Raw genomic sequence first — 18065 nt, 5'->3', positions numbered from 1 at the left:
TTTGTTATGTTGATTGAGGGATAAATATTGGCCAGGACACCGGGGATAACTCCCCTGCTCTTCTTCGAAATAGTGCCATGGGATCTTTTACGTCCACCTGAGAAATGCAGACGGGGCCTCAGTTTAATGTCTCATCCGAAAGACGGAGAGCAGCACTCCCTCAGCACTGCACTGCACTGTGACACAATCAAAACTATTTATCCTAGAGGCTGCCATCTCAGTTCCAGTTGAGTTTGGAAGTCCTATGCATAAGTTGCACCTTTGACAGGTGTTAACTTGCTTCAGCTGGTGACCCTCCTGCCTTTGAGTTTGAAAATGGTGGGTTTCAGTGCGTGATGTCGGCTCGCACTCTAGTTCAGTACTGAGGGTGTGCTGCGCTGTCAGAGATGCCATATTTTGGATAAGGTCGAAAACCGAGGTTGTGTCTGCCTGCTCTTGTGGAGATTAAAGATCTCATCTCACTCTCTTTCATCGAATGGTTACAGCACAGAAGGAAGCCATTCGGCCCGTCGAGCCCGTGCCGGTTCTCTGCAAGAGCACTTCAGCTAGTCCCACTTCCCCGTCCTTTCCCCACAGCCCTGCCAATTTTTTTCCTTCAGATACTTATCCAGTTCCCTTTTGAAAGCCACGATTGAGTCTGCCTACACCACCCTTTCAGGCAGCGCATTCCAGATCCCAACCACTCGCTGAGTAAAAAGATTTTCCCTCATGTCGCCTTTAGTTCTTCTGCCAATCACCGTAAATCTGTGACCTCTGTTTCTCAACCCTTCCACCAATGGGAACAATTTCACTCTATCTACTCTGTCCAGACCCCTCATGATTTTGAACACCTCGATTAAATCCCGTCTCAACCTTCTCTGCTCCAAGGAGAACAACCCCAGCTTCTCCAGTCTATCCACGTAACTGAAGTCCCTCATCCCTGGGACCATTCTCGTAAAACTTCTCGAAGGCCTTCACATTCTTCCTAAAATGCGGTGCCCAGAATTGGACACAATACTCTATTTGAGGCTGAACCAGTATTTTATACAGGTTCATCATAACCTCCTTGCTTTTGTACTCTATGCCTCTATTTATGAAGCCCAGGATCCCATATGCTTTTTGAAAGCACTTTCTCAACCTGCCCTTGCCACCTTCAACGATTTGTGCACATATACCCCCAGGTCTCTCTGATCATGCACCTGCTTTAGGATTGTACCCTTTAGTTTATATTGTCTCTCCTTCTTCCTACCAAAATGTATCACTTCACACTCTTCTGCACTAAATTTCATCTGTCACGTGTCCGTCTATCCTCTCTATGTCCTCTTGAAGTCATATGTTCGTAAAATTAAAACAAGGGGATGCAATGATAACCATAATTGGAGTCTCCTGGTGCCTTGGTCAAAGTTCCTCCTTCAACCAACACCAACAAGGAAAAAACAGACAACGTGATTAATTCTTGCTGTTTTTGACAAGGTGCAGGCACAGAATGGCTGCAGTGTTTGGCTACATCCAAACAGTCCCTGCATTTCACGTAATTCATAGCAACATAGGAATTTCTAGACACAAAAAGATCACGGTCCATCTACTTCTCCACCTACCATCCTGGCAGTCGCAGATACAACGATAATGGAGTTGTTGACTAATCACAGCAACAACAACTTATTTTTATATAGCGCTTTTAATATAGTGAAACGTCCCAAGTTGTTTGACAGGAGTATTATGAGATTTTAAAAATTTGACACCGAGCCGCTTGGTCAAAGAGGTAGGTTTTAAGGAGTGTCTCGAAGGAGGAAAGAGAGGTCGAGAGAAGGAGAGGTTTAGACAGGGAGTTCCAGAGCTTGGGCCCTCGGCAACAGAAGGCATGACCACTGACGGTTGAGCGATTACAATCAGGGATGCACAAGAGGGCAAAATTAAAGGAGCACAGGCACTTCGGGGGGGGGGAGGGGCTGGAGGAGATTACAGAGATAGGGAGGGGGGCAAGCCATGGAGGGATTTGAAAACAAGGATGAGAATTTTGAAATCGAGGCGTTGCTTAACCGGGAACTAATGTAGGTCAGCGAGCACAGGGGGTGATGGGTGAGTGGGACTTGGTGTGAGTTAGGACACGGGCAGCCGAGTTTTGGATCACCTCTAATTTACGTAGGGTAGAATGTGCGAGGCCGGCCAGGAGTGCGTTGGGGTAGTCAAGTCTCGAGGTAACAAAGGCATGTCTGAGGATTTCAGCAGTAGATGAGCTGAGGTGGGGGCGGAGACGGGCGATGTTACGAAAGTGGAAACAAGCGGTTTTAGTTATGCTGCGGACATGTGGCCAGAAGCTCACTTCAGTCAACATGCAGCAGTTACATGGAGCAAAGTCGGGAACATGGAGTCGAGGTGCAGATCCGCCATGGTCTCATTGAATGGCAAAGCAGGCTCGAGGGGCTGAATGGCCTCCTCCTGTTCCAAGAACCTCAAAAACAACTGTGCTAAAGTTTATTTATGAAATGCTTCCATTTCCCCCCAAAATTTTAAATTGAACATATTTCTCAAGGAAAGATGTCCTTTTGTTGAAATCCCCTTTCTTCACTGTTTGTGTTGATTGCATATTGAGAGATATTGGATTAAACCACTCACTGAAACAAAGACTTTACGTAGACTATACAGCACAGAAACAGGCCATTCGGCCCAACTAGTCTGTGCTGGTCTTTAGACTCCACAAGATCCTGCAAATCCCCTGGGAGGACAACCACACCAATGTTAGCGTCCTCAATCAGGTCAACATCCCCAGTCCCCAGCATCGAAGCACTGACCACACTCGACCAGCTCCGTTGGGCGGGCCACATTGTTCGCATGCCCGACACAAGACTCCCAAAGCAAGCGCTCTACTCGGAACTCCTTCACAGTAGGCGATCCTTGATAAAGTGCAACATCCCCACCGACACCTGGGAGTCCCTGGCCAAAGACTGCCCTAAGTGAAGGAAGAGCATCCGGGAGGGCGCTGAGCACCTCGAGTCTTGTCGCCGAGAGCGTGCAGAAAACAAGCGCAGGCAGCGGAAGGAGCGTGCGGCAAACCAGACTCCCCACCCACCCCTTTCCTTCAACCACTGTCTGTCCCACCTGTGACAGAGACTGTAATTCCCGTATTAGACTGTTCAGTCACCTGAGAACTCACTTTTAGAGTGGAAGCAAGTCTTCCTCGGTTTCGAGGAACTGCCTATGATGATGATTATACTAAACATCAGTTTCCTTCCCCTCCATCTGCCTCATTTCAGTCTTTCAGCTTATCTTTCCCTTCCCTTTTCTCATACATTTGTCTTTTTTTGCTTTTGGAAGCAGATAAGCTATTTGCCTCAATCACTTCCTGTGTCAGAGAGTTCCACATTCTAACCACTTTCTGAGCAAAGAGAGTTATCCTTATTTCCCTATTGGATTTATTAATAGCTATCTTGTATTTATGCTTGTACTTTTTATTTTTTATTTCCTCTTACTCATTTCTGGGAAGCTCATGGGTGCCCTTGAGCATCGACTAACTGATACAAGCGGCTGAGAGTTTTCCGATCCCTGGCCTGATCGCTCATCCTCACCCCTGGCTGACACGTTCTTTTAGTGTCTCCTCAGTTACATTACAGCCCTGGTGTCTGAGGTGCCCTGCAGGGGTTTGGAGCAAGACCAACACTTTGGGCTGGATTTTTGGTTGTCTAATGTCTCAGTTAGCGGCCAGCGGGGGGCGTTAATGCGAGCGTTAGAGCATCGCGACCGGGCGCGCAGCGTTTAGTGCCCCGACGGAAAATTCATTAAAGGCTCATCGGGGGCGCAAACCATTAGCCGGCTGCTGACAATCGGTGCGATCCTGACGTATTCCTGGTGCGACGCCCACGCTTGCTCACCGGTCGGCAAGTTCGGTCTGTGCGCCTCATTGAGCGCCCATCAATAACACCGTCTGGAAAAACAGTGGGTGCAGGCTTGCAGAGTCGTTAACTGCCGGCTACTTAAAGGGAGGAGGAAGCGCTTCCCTCGGAGAGTCACAGTCAGTGCAACGTTTACACACGGCACGGTGCGTGATCCTCCCAGTTTGCAGCGGCAGACAGACGCAACAGCGCAGCTTGAAAACAAGTGATTTTGAAAACTTTTAACGGGTGCATTACTATGCCGTGCCGTTAAGACTCGACTTTTCCTGGGATCTGATTCGGAGTTTGGTGCATGCGCAATGGGCCCGCAGAATGTACCGATCACACTTTCATTATCGCCCCTCCAGCTCTGGTGTGCAACGGCTGATTTATCGCCCCCTGGCAACTCTTCAACCGATTCTGATGAATTTCTGGGCGGGAGGCGCTAAAGGTCTCGCTCCGCCTGGGTTACTGCCCCAAATGAGGCGCAAACAAATCTCTCGCCCTTGTATATCCGAGATCTTAATTGGTGGGTACAGGATGTGGTTCAAACTTCTGTGTGGACAATTGTTAGATCATTTGTGTGCGAGTGAAATTACTCTTGACAACAATCAGGAAAATGTTCGTTAGTGGGTTTTTTCCCCCACCCGAGTGAATGACCTGCTAATGAAATTATGGGACTCTGTGGAATTGAAACCTTCAATTTCTGAGGATTAATTGGGGCATTAATTCCTGAGGATGGACACATCCTATCTGTTGTGTATGGAGAACGAGTCAGACTGAACATTGTGAGCTCAAAGTAAAGTGTGACCTTAGTCTTTTATTACAGGTCTCCAGAATGCCTCTCCAACCTGTGAAGCCTCCTTAAATACCTGTGCTCCCAAGGGATTGTGGGATCCCTTAGGACTCCGGGGAATTAGCCCTCTGGTGGCTGTACAGAGTAAATACAAGTATACATATATAACAACATTCCCCCCCAAAGTCAATAGTGTAACTATTTACAATGAGTCGATCTGGGGTCCTTCTTGCCCTGGTTGATCGTCTCGGTGCGAAAGCTGGGGTTGTTGAATCATTTGTTGGGCCCTCGCTGGGCTGCTGTGCAGCTGGCCTTGCTGGGCTGCCTGGTGTGTTGGGCCCTGCAGGGCTGCTGTGGATGATGGGTTCTGCTTCGTGGTCAACCGTGGTGTCGGTTACCACTGGTGTGTGTGTTGGGGGATCAACAAAGGTAGGGTCCAAGGTGGGTTGCTCAGGGTAGTCCGTGAATCTGAGTTTGATTTGGTCCAAGTGTTTCCGGTGAATGAGTCCATTTGAAAGTTTGACCCGAAACATCCTGCTCCCCTCTTTGGCCACGACAGTGCCGGGAATCCACTTGGGACCTTGTCCATAATTTCATACAAATACAGGATCATTGACTTCAATCTCGCATGACACATTTGCGCTATCATGGTATGCACTTTGTTGAAGTCGCCTGCTCTCTACCTGTTCATGTCGATCAGGGTGAAATAACGAGAGCCTTGCCTTAAGTGCTCTTTTCATGAGCAGTTCAGCAGGTGGGATCCCAGTGAGTGAATGTGGTCTCGTGCGGTAGCTAAGCAGGACTCGGGATAGGCAGTGAGCCTTCCGTTACCCTCTTCAAGCCTTGCTTGATGGTTTGCACTGCTCTCTCTGCCTGACCATTGGACGCTGGTTTAAACGGGGCAGATGTGACATGTTTGATCCCGTTAAGTGTCATGAATTCTTTGAACTCAGCACTGGTAAAACATGGCCCGTTGTCGCTCACCAGGACATCGGGTAAGCTGTGAGGGGCAAACATGGCCCGCAGGCTTTCAGTAGTGGCAGCGGACATGCTAGCCGACATTATCTCACATTCAATCCACTTGGAGTACGCATCTACAACCACAAGGAACATTTTACCCAAGAACGGGCCTGCATAGTCGACGTGTACCCTAGACCACGGTTTGGAGGGCTTTGGGTTCAAATGCTCTCGGACCAGTGTGCACAAATCGGCATACGATTTCTCCGGGGGTTTCGCTGGAATGAGCAGATTCTTCATGAGGCCATATGTTGGTGCCCCACAGACGGTGAGGAGGATCGCCCTTCGTTTGGCAGTGCTCTCTTCCCCATCTAGCTCGTTGGCCACGAAGTATTGGTCGAGTCGCTCCGCAAAAGTTTCCCAATCATCTCCCTCCGAAAATTTCTCCAGGATGCCCACTGTTCTCTGCATCTTTGGGTTCGCTATCTGAATCTCGTCTCCAGTTGTTGTGTATGGAGAAAGAGTCAGACTGAACACTGTGAGCTCCAAGTAAAGTGTGACCTTTGTCTTTTATTGCAGGTCTCCAAAGTGCCTCTCCAACTTGTGAAGCACACTTAAATAATGTGCTCCCAAGGGATTATGAGCCCTCTGGTGGCTGTACAGAGTAAATACAAGTCCACAAAAATAATACTATCTACTAGTTTCACAAGTCAGACCTAGAATCCTGGAATGTTGAGTTGTATTAATCCACAACTTTTTTCTGTGACTTTGAATTCTGTGCTTTATTTTTTTCAGGTGTCAGCCCACCTAAAGCTGAAGGAGAAATTAGAAGTTAAAAAGGAACTGGTGAGTTGTGAACTTCTTTTGATAATTCAGATTGAAGTAAGTTTGGCCACAGTTTAATTTGATCACACCAGTGCTGGGTCTATTTACGTACAGGTGCGCATCAGGGATTCAAACATTGAAAAGGAACTTGGATTTATATCAGAATATAAGAACATAAGAAATAGGAGCAGGAGTAGGTTATACGGCCCCTTGAGCCTGCTCCGCCATTTAACACAATCATGGCTGATCCGATCATGGACTCAGGTCCACTTCCCTGCCCGCTCCCCATAATCCCTTAACCGGACGTGTCAAAGCGCTTTACAGCCGAGGGCCCATGGGCAGCACGGGCCAGCCCACACTACGATATGTGTGCACACTCAGTCCGTGCAGCAGAGCAGGTCTCCGGTGGTTCTGTTTCAACCCTTGCCACTGGAGCCAAGCTCTGTCGAGTCCGTGTGGTGGCTGATGTGCAACGGTCACCACACGTTAAAAAAATCCGGGCATCTTCCATCCCTTCAATTGGAGTTTAGGACTGGAATATCGGGTCCTTCATTGAAACATCTGTGAACACTTGTGGAAGCAAGTCATCCTCGTTCGAGGGACCGTCTATGATGATGATGATGACAGCCATTGAAGTACTTTTGGAGTGTAGTCACTGTTGCAATGTGGGAAACGCGGCACCCAATTTGCGCACAGCAAGCTCCCACAAACAGTAAGGTGATAATGACCCGATAATCTGGGTTTTTTTTGTGGTTTTGATGATTGAGGGATAAATATTGGCCAGGACACCGGGGCTAACTCCCCTGCTCTTCTTCGAAGTAATGTCACAGGATTTTTTTACGTCACGTCAGAGGGCAGACGGGGCCTCGGTTTAACGACTCATCTGAAAGACGGCACCTCCGACAGTGCGGCGCTCCCTCAGCACTGCACTGGGAGTGTCAGCCTAGATTTTTGTGCTCAAGTCCCTGGAGTGGGACTTGAACCCACAACCTTTTTGCTCATACGCGAGGGTGCTGCCCACTGAGTCACGGCTCAGTGCAAGAAAACTGCAAAAAGTGTCTTCCCCAAAATTAACTTGCGAAATATCAGCAGAGCTTCCAGTCTGGGGCGTCTGTGTCTACTTATGCAGTAACTTTCCAGTGCTATTCTGGGTCCCGGAAACAGGAGATAACTTGTCAGATAATAATATGTTTTACGAATTAGCACTCCCGCGAGAAAGCTTTGCATGATGGGAGCACGTATCGGGGCTTCGTCTCAACTCGACTATTGTGTCCAATTCTGAGCACCACACTTTTAGGACGGATGTCCAGGCCTGAGAGCGGGTGCAGAGGAGATTTATTGGAAGGGTTCCAGGGATGAGGGAATTCAGTTATGTGGAGAAGCTGGGGTTGTTCTCCGCAGAGCGGTGAAGGTCAAGAGGAGATTTGATCGAAGTGTTCAAAATGATGAGGGGTTTTGATAGAGTAAATAAGGAGACACTGTTTCCAGTGGCAGGAGGGTTTAGTAACCAGAGGACACAGATTTGAGGTAATTGGCAAAAGAACCAGAGGCACGGTGGCGATCTGGAATGCTCTGCCGGAAAGGGTGGCAGAACAGATTCAGTTGTAGAATGGGGAAAACTTTACGGGAATAAGACTAATTGGATCACTCTTTCAAAGAGCCGGCACGGGCACGATGGGCCGAATGGCCTCCTTCTGTGCTGTATCGTTCTGTACAATATCTGTGATTTAAAAGGAATTAAATGGAATATTGCACGTGGCACTGTTGCTGATAATGCAGTCCCACTCCACGAAGCTCTGTGTCGGATCCTCTCGTTTATGAAATCTACCTGATTCTGTCTGTGCAGCGTATCAGCTGCCTTTGCATTGACTCAGGCTCTCCGGAGATTAACCTTAAACCGATTTTCTTGCAGTCCTCTCCTGCAATTCTGTATTGTCCTTCGCTTCCGATTAGAGGGAACCATTCTGAGCAGGGAGATCTGTTTTTCTGTGCTGTGAAAATACCGAATGATGGTTTAAAGTGTTTAAACTTTGAGGGGCAGACTGGCGCATTCAAAGCAACAACTTGCATTTATATAGCGCCTTTAATGTATCAAAGCCCCCCCCCCCCCCCACCCCCGCGAGGTGCTTCACAGGTGTGTTCTCAAACAGTCGATTGACATCAAATCAAAGAAGGAGGTTTTGGGGCAGGTAAGCAATAGCTTGGCCAAAGAGGTAGGTTTTAAGGAGCGTCTTAAAGAAGGAGAGGTAGAACATAGAAAATAGGTGCAGGAGTAGGCCATTCGGCCCTTCTATCCTGCACCGCCATTCAATGAGTTCATGGCTGAACATGCAACTTCAGTACCCCCTTCCTGCTTTCTCGCCATACCCCTTGATCCCCCTAGTAAGACATTAGTGAACCAGGTGAGTTTTTACGATAATCTGGTAGTTTCATGGTCACCATTACTGATACTAGGCTTTTTATTCCAGATTTATTTAATTAACTCAATTTAAATTCCCCAGTTGCCGTGATGGGATTTGAATTCACATCTCTGGATTATTACTCCAGGCCTCTGTATTACTCGTCCAGTAACATAATCACTAAGCCATTGTACCCTTTGTAGACGTTTGGGAAGGAAATTCCAGAGCTTAAGGCCCAGGCCTGAAGGCATGGCTGCCAATGATGTGTGTGGTACACTCATAATAAAGGATGAAACTGAGTATTGTGCACAATGAGCAAGTGTGACCTCAGCTCCTTTAATAAGACTCCAGAGTTCAGGAACCTCGTGGGTGGCCTGCTTATATACTGTGCTCCCAAGAGATGCTGGGATCCCTTGAGACTCCAACAAGTGGGCCCTCTGGTGGTCAGGTGTCATGCAGGTTAAACAGGGTTTAATACATTACATCACTCCCTTGTGAAGTCAACAGTACACTTATTTACAAGGTGAGACGATCTGGGGCTTTACGCTCCCTTGTCGATCGTCTCAGTACAAATGCGGGTGTGGGTGGGTTGGTCAGTTCTTCACTGGGCTGTTGGGCAGCCGGCCTTGCTGGGCTGCTGGGGATGGTGAGTTCGTCTTCGTGGTCAACCATGGTGTCAGTTGTCACTTGTGTGTGTGTTGGAGGGTCAAAGTTGGTGGTGTCCTCTTCGGGTTGTTTGTAGCTGTTGGTGAACCACAATTTGATTTGGTCCAAATTTTTTCTGTGTGTTTGTCCATTGGCCAATTTGATCTGAAACATCCTACTCCCCTGTTTGGCTGTGACTGTGAGCCATTTGGGACCATGTCCATAATTGAGCACAAACACAGGATCATTGATCTCAGTAGCGTGTGACAAATTTGCGCGGTCATGGTACACACTTTGTTGATGCCGCTTGTCCTCCACGTGATCATGGAGATCAGGGTGGACAAGAGAGAGCCTTGTTTTGAGCGCCCTTTTCATGAGCAGCTCGGCTGTGGGAACCCCGGTGAGTGAGTGGGGTCTGGTGCGGTAGCTGAGCAGTACGCGGGACAGCCGGGTCTGCAGGGAGCCTTCCGACACACGTTTCAAGCTTTACTTGATGGTCTGAACTGCCCGTTCTGCCGGGCCGTTGGATGCGGGCTTGAACAGAGCAGATGTGATGTGTTTGATCCCATTGCGGGTCATGAATTACTTGAATTCACTGGTGAAGCACGGCCCTTTGTCGCTGACGACCACATCGGGCAAGCCGTGCATGGCAAACATGGTTCGTAGGCTTTCAATAGTGGCCGTGGACGTCTTACAGACATTATTGTACATTCAATCCATTTTGAGTAAGCATCCATGACAACCAAAAACAGTTTGCCTAGAAATGGGCCTGCATAGTCTACGTGGATCCTTGACCATGGTTTGGAGGACCACGACCACAAACTTAGCGGTCCCTCTCTGGGTGCGTTGCTCAGCTGAGAGCAAGTGTTGCAGTGGCACACGCATGACTCTAAATCTGAGTCAATGCCAGGCCACCACACATGGGATCTGGCTATGGCTTTCATCATTACAATGCCTGGGTAGGTGCTGTGCAGTTCACATATGAATACGTATCTCTGCCTTTCTTGGGCAAGACCACGCGATTGCCCCACAATAGAAAATCCGCCTGCGGGGACAACTCGTTTTTGTGTCTGTGGAACGGCTTAATCGCCTCCTGCATCTCCACTGGGACACTGGACCAGCTCCCATGGAGGACACAGTTTTTTTTTACCAAAGACAGTAAAGGATCCTGGCTGGTCGTAACAGGGGACTTCTTGTTCTCGAATGCCCCATGACCATGAGCAAGTCCGCTGGCTGTGCCATTTCCACCCCGGTGGTGGGCAATGACAACCGACTGAGAGCACCTGCGCAGCTCTCTGTGCCCGATCTGTGGCGGATTACATAGTTGTATGCTGACAGCGTGAGCGCCCATCTTTGGATGCGGGCAGAGGCATTGGTCTCGGAGAACAGCGATATGAGCAGCTTATGGTTAGTCTCAAGCTGAAACTTCAGGCCAAATAAGTACTGGTGCATTTTCTTTACCCCGTAAACGCACGCCAGAGCCTCTTTTTCAATCATGCTGTCGGCCTTGGACAAACTGCTGGAAGCAAAATCCCCAATTCGTTAGCCTGTTGTAACACACACCCAACCCCGTATGACGACACATCGCAAGCTAGTACTAATCTTTTACAAGGGTCATACAGGACAAGTAGTTTGTTGGAACACAACAGATTTCTTAAAGGCAGCCTCTTGTGAATTCCCCCATACCCAGTCGTCTCCCTTGCGCAGTAGCACATGTCGGGGTTCTAGCACGGTGCTTAACCCAGGTAGGAAATTGCCCAAATAGTTAAGGAGTCCCAGGAACGACCGCAGCTCCGTCACGTTCTTGATGGCCTCCGTCTTGGCGTCAGTGCGTCTGATGCCATCTGCTGTGATTCTTCTTCCCAAGAACTCGACCTCCTGCGCCAGGAAAACACACCTGAGCCCCACCCGATCCAACCGACTTAAGAACCTCTTCCAGATTCTTCAAGTGCTCAATGGTGTCCCGACCTGTAACCAGTATGTTGTCCTGGAAAACCACGGTGCGAGGAACCGACTTTAGCAGGTTCTCCATGTTCCGTTGGAAGATTGCCGCGGCCGACCGAATCCCGAACGGGCATCTGTTATAGATGAACAGACCTTTATACGTGTTGATGCAGGTGAGGCCATTCGCAGACTCCTCCAGCTCCTGCGTCATGTAGGCCGAGGTCAGGTCCAGCTCGGTGAATGTCTTTCCTCCAGCCAGGGTCGCAAATAAGTCATCTGCCTTGAGTAGCGGGTACTGGTCCTGTGGCAAAAAACGGTTAATCGTTACTTTATAGTCCCCACAAATTCTGACCGTGCCTTCACCTTTAAGTACTGGGACAAACGGACTGACCCACTCGTTGAATTCCACCGGCGCGATGGTGCCTTCTCGCTGCAGCCTGTCCAGCTCAATTTCCATTTTCTCTTGCATCATAGATGATACCGCCCGGGCCTTGTGCTGGATGGGTCACGTACTGGGAACCAAATGGATCTGCACTTTCGCCCCTGAGAAGCTTCCAAAAGCTGGCTCGAACAACGATGGAAACCTGCTCAGAAGCTGGGCACGTGAGGCATCGTCGACGGACGAAAGCGCTCGGACGTCGTCCCAGTTCTAGCGGACTTTTCCCAGCCAGCTTCTGTCAAACAACGTGGGGCCATCCCCTGGCACAATCCACAGCGGGAGTTCGTGTACTGCTCCGTCATCGGAGACTTTGATTTCTGCACTGCCAATGACATGGATTAGCACCTTGGTGTAGGTCCTTCGTTTGGTGTGAATGGGGCTGAGCTTGGGCCTGTGTATCTTTTTGCCCCACAGCCTGTCGAAGGCCTTTTTACTCTTTATGGACTGACTCGCACCCGTGTCCAGTTCAATAGATACTGGAATTCTGTTCAGTTCAACTCTCAACATTATTGGTGGACATTTCGTAGTGAATGTGTGTACCCGGTACACTTCCGCCTCCTCGGTACGAGTCTCCAATTCAGTCTGGTCCCCAGTGGATCGATCTTCCTCTGCAACGTGGTGGTTTGCAGGGTTTGCAGCTCGCCTGCACATTCGCTGGCAGTGTGCCATTGTTCTGCAGCCGTTGCACGCTTAGTGCCTGAAGCGGCATTGATGGGGCCGATGACTGCCGCCGGGCAGCCGGCGCGCACCATGAGCCGCTGAGGTTGACGCCGCCCCCCTGTGAACCATGCCCGGAGTAGCGGAGCTGGCCTGCTGGCTGCTGGCGGCCTGCGTGTGGCTGAGGACGGCGCAGTGGCCGGAGCGGGGCCGCTGACACTCGGCGACTTCGGCCGGCAGCTGCAGCAGGCCCAGCGGTGTGTCCCGGGGCGCCCAGCCCCAGGCACCCCCCCCCCCCACCGCTGCCAGTCCAGCTTTGGCCCGATGCAGGACGACATCACCCGCACCCGCGACTCGATGGGCGCTGGCACCGCATGCCTCAGTGCCCCGGCCGGCGTGGCCAGCCCGGCTGAGTGCCTGCTGCAGCCTGCTCCGCTGCGGGGAGGCCCGGAGGCCGGCCACAACACCCTGCCCGCCGCTCCTCGGCTGCTACCTCTTCGATGCACCTGCCAGGGCCGCGTCGCCATGGCAACCGCAAGTTCCCTCTCGCTTGCTCCGCACTCCGTCCATCTGAGGAGTGTCCGAGGGGCGCGGGTCCGCTTTCCTCAGTGTGGTGTGGTAAATCATGTTCAGGATGTCCACAATGGCCGCCAACTCATTCATGGTTACTGCCACAGAGCAGAGCAGGGCTCCAGTCGTCCTGGTTAACCCTTGCCACTGGACCAAGACCTTGCTCTGTCAAGCCCCGTGTGGGGGCTGGTGTGCAACGGCCACCCCACGTTAAAAAAAATCCACGCACAGGCATCTCCCACCCTTCAGGATGTAGTTTGGGATCTGGAATATTAGGTCCTTCATTGAAACACCTGTGAACTCATCCCTTTTTGGCGTGGAAGCAAGTCATTCTCATTTGGAGGGACCGCCTATGATGATCACCTCCACAGCGCCAACAAGGTGTTAACTGCCTCGCATTAACGATTGCTGGCGGACTCTGGGTCATCTGAGGTTGGGCAGCAGCAGCCGGCGTGTACGTCCTGCCATGTATATTCCTGCTCGAGACCGACGTTTGTGCACAGTACTGGCCGAAACCTCTTTACTCTGCGAAATCTGTTTGGTGTGGTCGCTGGTGGACATAAATGTCTGGGCTATCGTTATGGCTTTACTCAGATTCGGAGTTTCAATAGTCAACAGTTTGCGAAGGATTGTCTCATGGCCGATGCCCAGTGCAAAAAAAGTCTCCAAGCATTTGTTTTCAGAATCCCTCAAACTCACAATGTCCTGCGAGAGGCGTCTTAGCTCGGCGACATCGCTCGCCACTTCCTGGCCCTCCGACCCCGTTGACAAGTGTAGAACCGATATCTCGTCATCAAAACGCTTTCCTTAGGATTTAGGTGCTTCCGGACCAGCGTACTCAATTCGTCATAGGATTTAGCTGCTGGTTTTGCTGGAGTTAGGAGATTCTTCATGAGGCCAGAGGTTGTTGCCCCACAGACAGTTAGGAGGATCGCCCTTCGTTTGGTAGCGTTCTCTTCCCCTTCCAGCTCGTTGGTCATGAAGTATTGGTCGAGTCTCTCCACGAAGGCCTCCCCATCGTCCCCTTCTGAGAACTTCTCCAGGATACCGACTGTTCTTTGCGCGGTTGTTCGTTACCTCGTCGCCAATTGGCACACTCGTAATAAAGGATGAAACTGAGTACAGTGTACAATGAGCAGGTGTGACCTTAGCTCCTTTAATAAGACTCCAGAGTGCAGGTACCTCGTGGGTGGCCTGCTTATATACTGAGCTCCCAAGGGATGCTGGGATCCCTTGGGACTCCCAACAGGTGGGCCCTCTGGTGGTCAGGTGTCATGCAGGTTACACAGGGTTAAATACATTACAGTGTGACCTAAATCTGGGATGCACAGGAGACCAGGATTACAAGAACGCAGAGTTCTCAGAGGGTGTTGGGGCTGGAGGAGGTTAAATAGATAGGGAGAGGTGGGGGGGGGAAGCGAGGCCACGGAGGGATTTGAACACGAGAATAGAGAATTTTAAAATCGAGCAGTTTGGGATTGTCACAGAAAAAGGGCGACACTGATAAAATGGCCCGTGGAATCAGGAGTGATACATTCACAATAAAGGATGAAACTGAGTACAGTGTACAATGAGCAAATGTGACCTTAGCTCCTTTAATAAGACTCCAGAGTGCAGGTACCTCGTGGGTGGCCTGCTTATATACCGTGCTCCCAAGGGATGCTGGGATCCCTTGGGAGTCCAACAGGTGGGCTCTCTGATGGTAATACAGGTTACAAGGGGTTAGATACATAACAAGGAGGGCCCTCGGGGAACTCTCCCAATTTCCCATGTGGCCAGCCCGCCTGTAGTGGGCCGGAGGAGGATGCCACTGTTCTGATGGGAGATCAGGAGACGAATGGAGGTGGCTCGGTTCGCGCGGGAAGGTTCGCATTGTGCGTCAGCCCGACAGCGCTTGGGTTGTTTACGCCGAGGAGTTCAGTTGGCTGCTCAGGACACCCCCACAAGGGCAAAGCGCTCGCACAGACGTCCACCACACAAGAGCAACAAGGGACGTCGCGTCGGTCTCCTGTCCGCTCGCGATCGGTCCTTCTCTACGGCAATAACATCAGGGGGATGTGTTTACAATGAGTGTGACAATAAACAAACTAGTCAGGGATGGGAGAGGGGCTCAGGAGAATTGAATGTAACTCTTAGTAGTATTCGAATTCTCGTATTGGACTGTGCGGCCACCTAAGGACTCATTTTTAGAGTGGAAGCAAGTCTTCCTCGATTCCGAGGGACTGCCTATGATGATGATAATAGTATTACAGAGAATGTACAGCACAGAAACAGGCCATTTGGCCCAACCGGTCCGTGCCGGAGTTTATGCTCCACACGAGCCTCTTCCCACCCCTCTTCATCTCACCCCGTCAACATATGGGGGAGAAATTCGGCTGTTTAGCGCCACCACTAGCGCCGGAGAGGGGTGCTATCGGACCTCCCGCCCGGGCGCTGCACTGTCGGCGCCTGCCGCGAGCTTCAGTGAAGGTTTAGCGGCGGTGCTGACAGTTTGCGCTGTGCTCGCTAGCCCCGCCCACTGGGTGACATCACCGAGTGCGCAATGCCCCCGTAGCCCCGCCTTTGCAAAATTGGGTCTTTTGGCCTGCGGTAGCGCCCGGCGCTGAGACCGGCGGGGAAAGCAGCCGGTCCGGCGATGATCCCGGGGCGATAGCGTCCGCAGTGCACGGTTGAAATTTCACCTTTTCAAACTTCTATTTATTTGTTGCGGTAGTGGGGAAGTGTGGGTGAGGTTTATTGACAATTTGCACCAGGCTTTTTGTTTTTCAGCTTCAGGCACTAGGATGCCGGCATCCTCTCGCCCCAATATTGAGTGGGCCTCCTGCGCTATCGCTCCGTTAGCGCCCGAGGAGGAGTGTGCAACGCTTCCCTTAGTGCTCCACTCTCCTCTTGGGGCGATGCAACTGAATATCCCACTTTGAGGCGGTAGACATCGCCCGGCGCTAAAGGTAGCGTCCCGGCACCAACACCGCCTCAAAGCGGGCGGTATCGAATTTCTAGCCCCATCGAGTACAACGTTCACGTCTCCCGAACAGAACTGTTTAATGTAAAATTGATGTACTCAGGTCTAACTGGATAGCTCAAGGAGCCGGGATTTGTACGTTGGGCTGAATGGCCTCCTTCGGTATGATTCTGTAACCCATCGCTATTTGCTGCCTGGTTCTCACCCTTTGCGTGATGTCCTGTTTTAAGGTGAATGAGATTCTGACGGCACTGGGACTGCTGGAATGCTCCAACATCCGGACTCTCTCGCTGTCTGGCGGACAACGCAAGCGGCTGGCCATTGCCCTGGAACTGGTCAACAATCCACCCGTCATGTTCTTTGATGAACCAACCAGGTAAAGATAGAAAGAAATAAAGACTTGCATTTATATAGCACCTTTCACGACCACCAGAGGTCTCAAAGCCAATTGAGTACTCTTTGAAGTGTAACGTAGGAAATGCTGCAGCCATTTTGCTCACAGCAAGCTCCCGCAATACAGCAAGTTGTGATAATGACCAGATAATCTGGTTTTTTTTTAATGTTGATTGAGGGATAACTCCCCTGCTCCTCTTTGAAATAGTGCCGTGGGATCTTTTATGTCCACCTGAGAGAGCAGACCGGGCCTCGGTTTAACGTCTCATCCGAAAGAAGAGGTTAAGGGAGGGAATTCCAGAGCTTAGGATCTCGTCAGCTGAAGGCAAGGCCACCAATGGTTGAGCGATTATAATCAGGGATGCTCAAGAGGGCAGTATTGGAGGAGCGCAGGTATCTCGGGGGGTTGTGGGGCTGCAGGAGATTACAGAGATAGGGAGGGGCGAGGCCATGGATGGATTTGAAAATAAGGATAAAATTAACATCAAAGTTGCACTGAAGCTGTTTCCCATCACCACCAGTGCCCGAAAATCTGTTGCTGCAGTGCAAATGGGGTGGGGGAGGTGCGGGGGGCGGTGGGGGAGGGGTGGGGGAAGCTCCCAGTCCCCAGTCCCCGAACCAAATCGTGACTGAGTCATCGGTCTTGACCTCGGTTTGCCCATCTGTCTCTTTCCATCATTCTCTCTGTTTTCAATGGATAAGAACATAAGAAATAGGAGCAGGAGTAGACCATACAGCCCCTCGAGCCTGCTCCGCCATTTAATACGATCATGGGCTGATCCAATCATGGACTCAGCTCCACTTCCCCGCCCGCTCCCCATAGCCCCTTATCCCCTTATCTTTTAAGAAACTGTCTCGTTCTGTCTTAAATTTATTCAATTTATTCAATGACAGTTTGGACAACAGCAAGAGCTGGCACTGTACAGTGTTCCTCCTGGAGGAGAGTGTGTCGGGAGTGCTTCACGAAGTGGAAAACACTGAGCAAGACTCGGGGAAAGACTTAATGGGGCAGGAGAAACAGAAGCGTGGTCATAAAAAGACCGGCATTTAGAGTCTTTTTGCAGAAAGAGGGCCAGAGGCAATGGGAGTGAATTTCAAAGAATGGCGATCGCGGTGACTGAAAAGTCTCTGGTCGTGGGACAGGCCATCCAGTTCCAGCTTCCAGTGGCGGTAAAATCCCAGATAAGCACGAGCCTCGGATCAGCAGGAATTTGCATTCAGTTCGAGTGCCCTGTCATTCTGGTCATGGATAGTCTCAACCACACGCGCACACACACACACGCACACACACACACGCACACACACACGCGCACACACACACACGCACACACACACACGCACGCGCACACACACACACACACACACGCACACACACACACACACTGGGCAATCAGGGAAAACTGCAGATTGGCAGCGCATCTCATTACTGTCATATCCCAGGGTTGCCGTTCGTGGACTTGTGCAAATCTCCATAATTATTTACTCTGCGTGAGCAGTGAGGTCACACAGTCTGAACTCGGATTGTTTGATCCAGCAAGGTGACAACTGCTGTTCAGCTCGGGTGCGCGCTCTTAAAAGGGTAAACGTCAAGAATGTGCGCTCTGATTTTCTGTATGACCACTCCTACACA

At 50.6% G+C, this 18065-nt stretch overlaps 1 protein-coding gene across 1 annotated transcript in view; it reads left to right on the top strand.

The window, feature by feature from the left end:
- Positions 1-18065, top strand: part of LOC139275923 (ATP-binding cassette sub-family G member 4-like) — a 163514-nt gene that overhangs the window by 112044 nt on the left and 33405 nt on the right. The window contains exons 5-6 of the mRNA XM_070893141.1: positions 6397-6447; positions 16273-16418. Coding sequence (XP_070749242.1) covers positions 6397-6447; positions 16273-16418 — 197 coding nt within the window. The remainder of the gene's footprint in view (positions 1-6396; positions 6448-16272; positions 16419-18065) is intronic.

Source organism: Pristiophorus japonicus, chromosome 11 (genome assembly GCF_044704955.1).
Source record: "Pristiophorus japonicus isolate sPriJap1 chromosome 11, sPriJap1.hap1, whole genome shotgun sequence".
Lineage (NCBI taxonomy): Eukaryota > Metazoa > Chordata > Chondrichthyes > Pristiophoridae > Pristiophorus > Pristiophorus japonicus.
The sequence above is the reverse complement of the archived record's forward strand: the minus strand, read 5'-3'. Positions and strand labels throughout refer to the sequence as shown.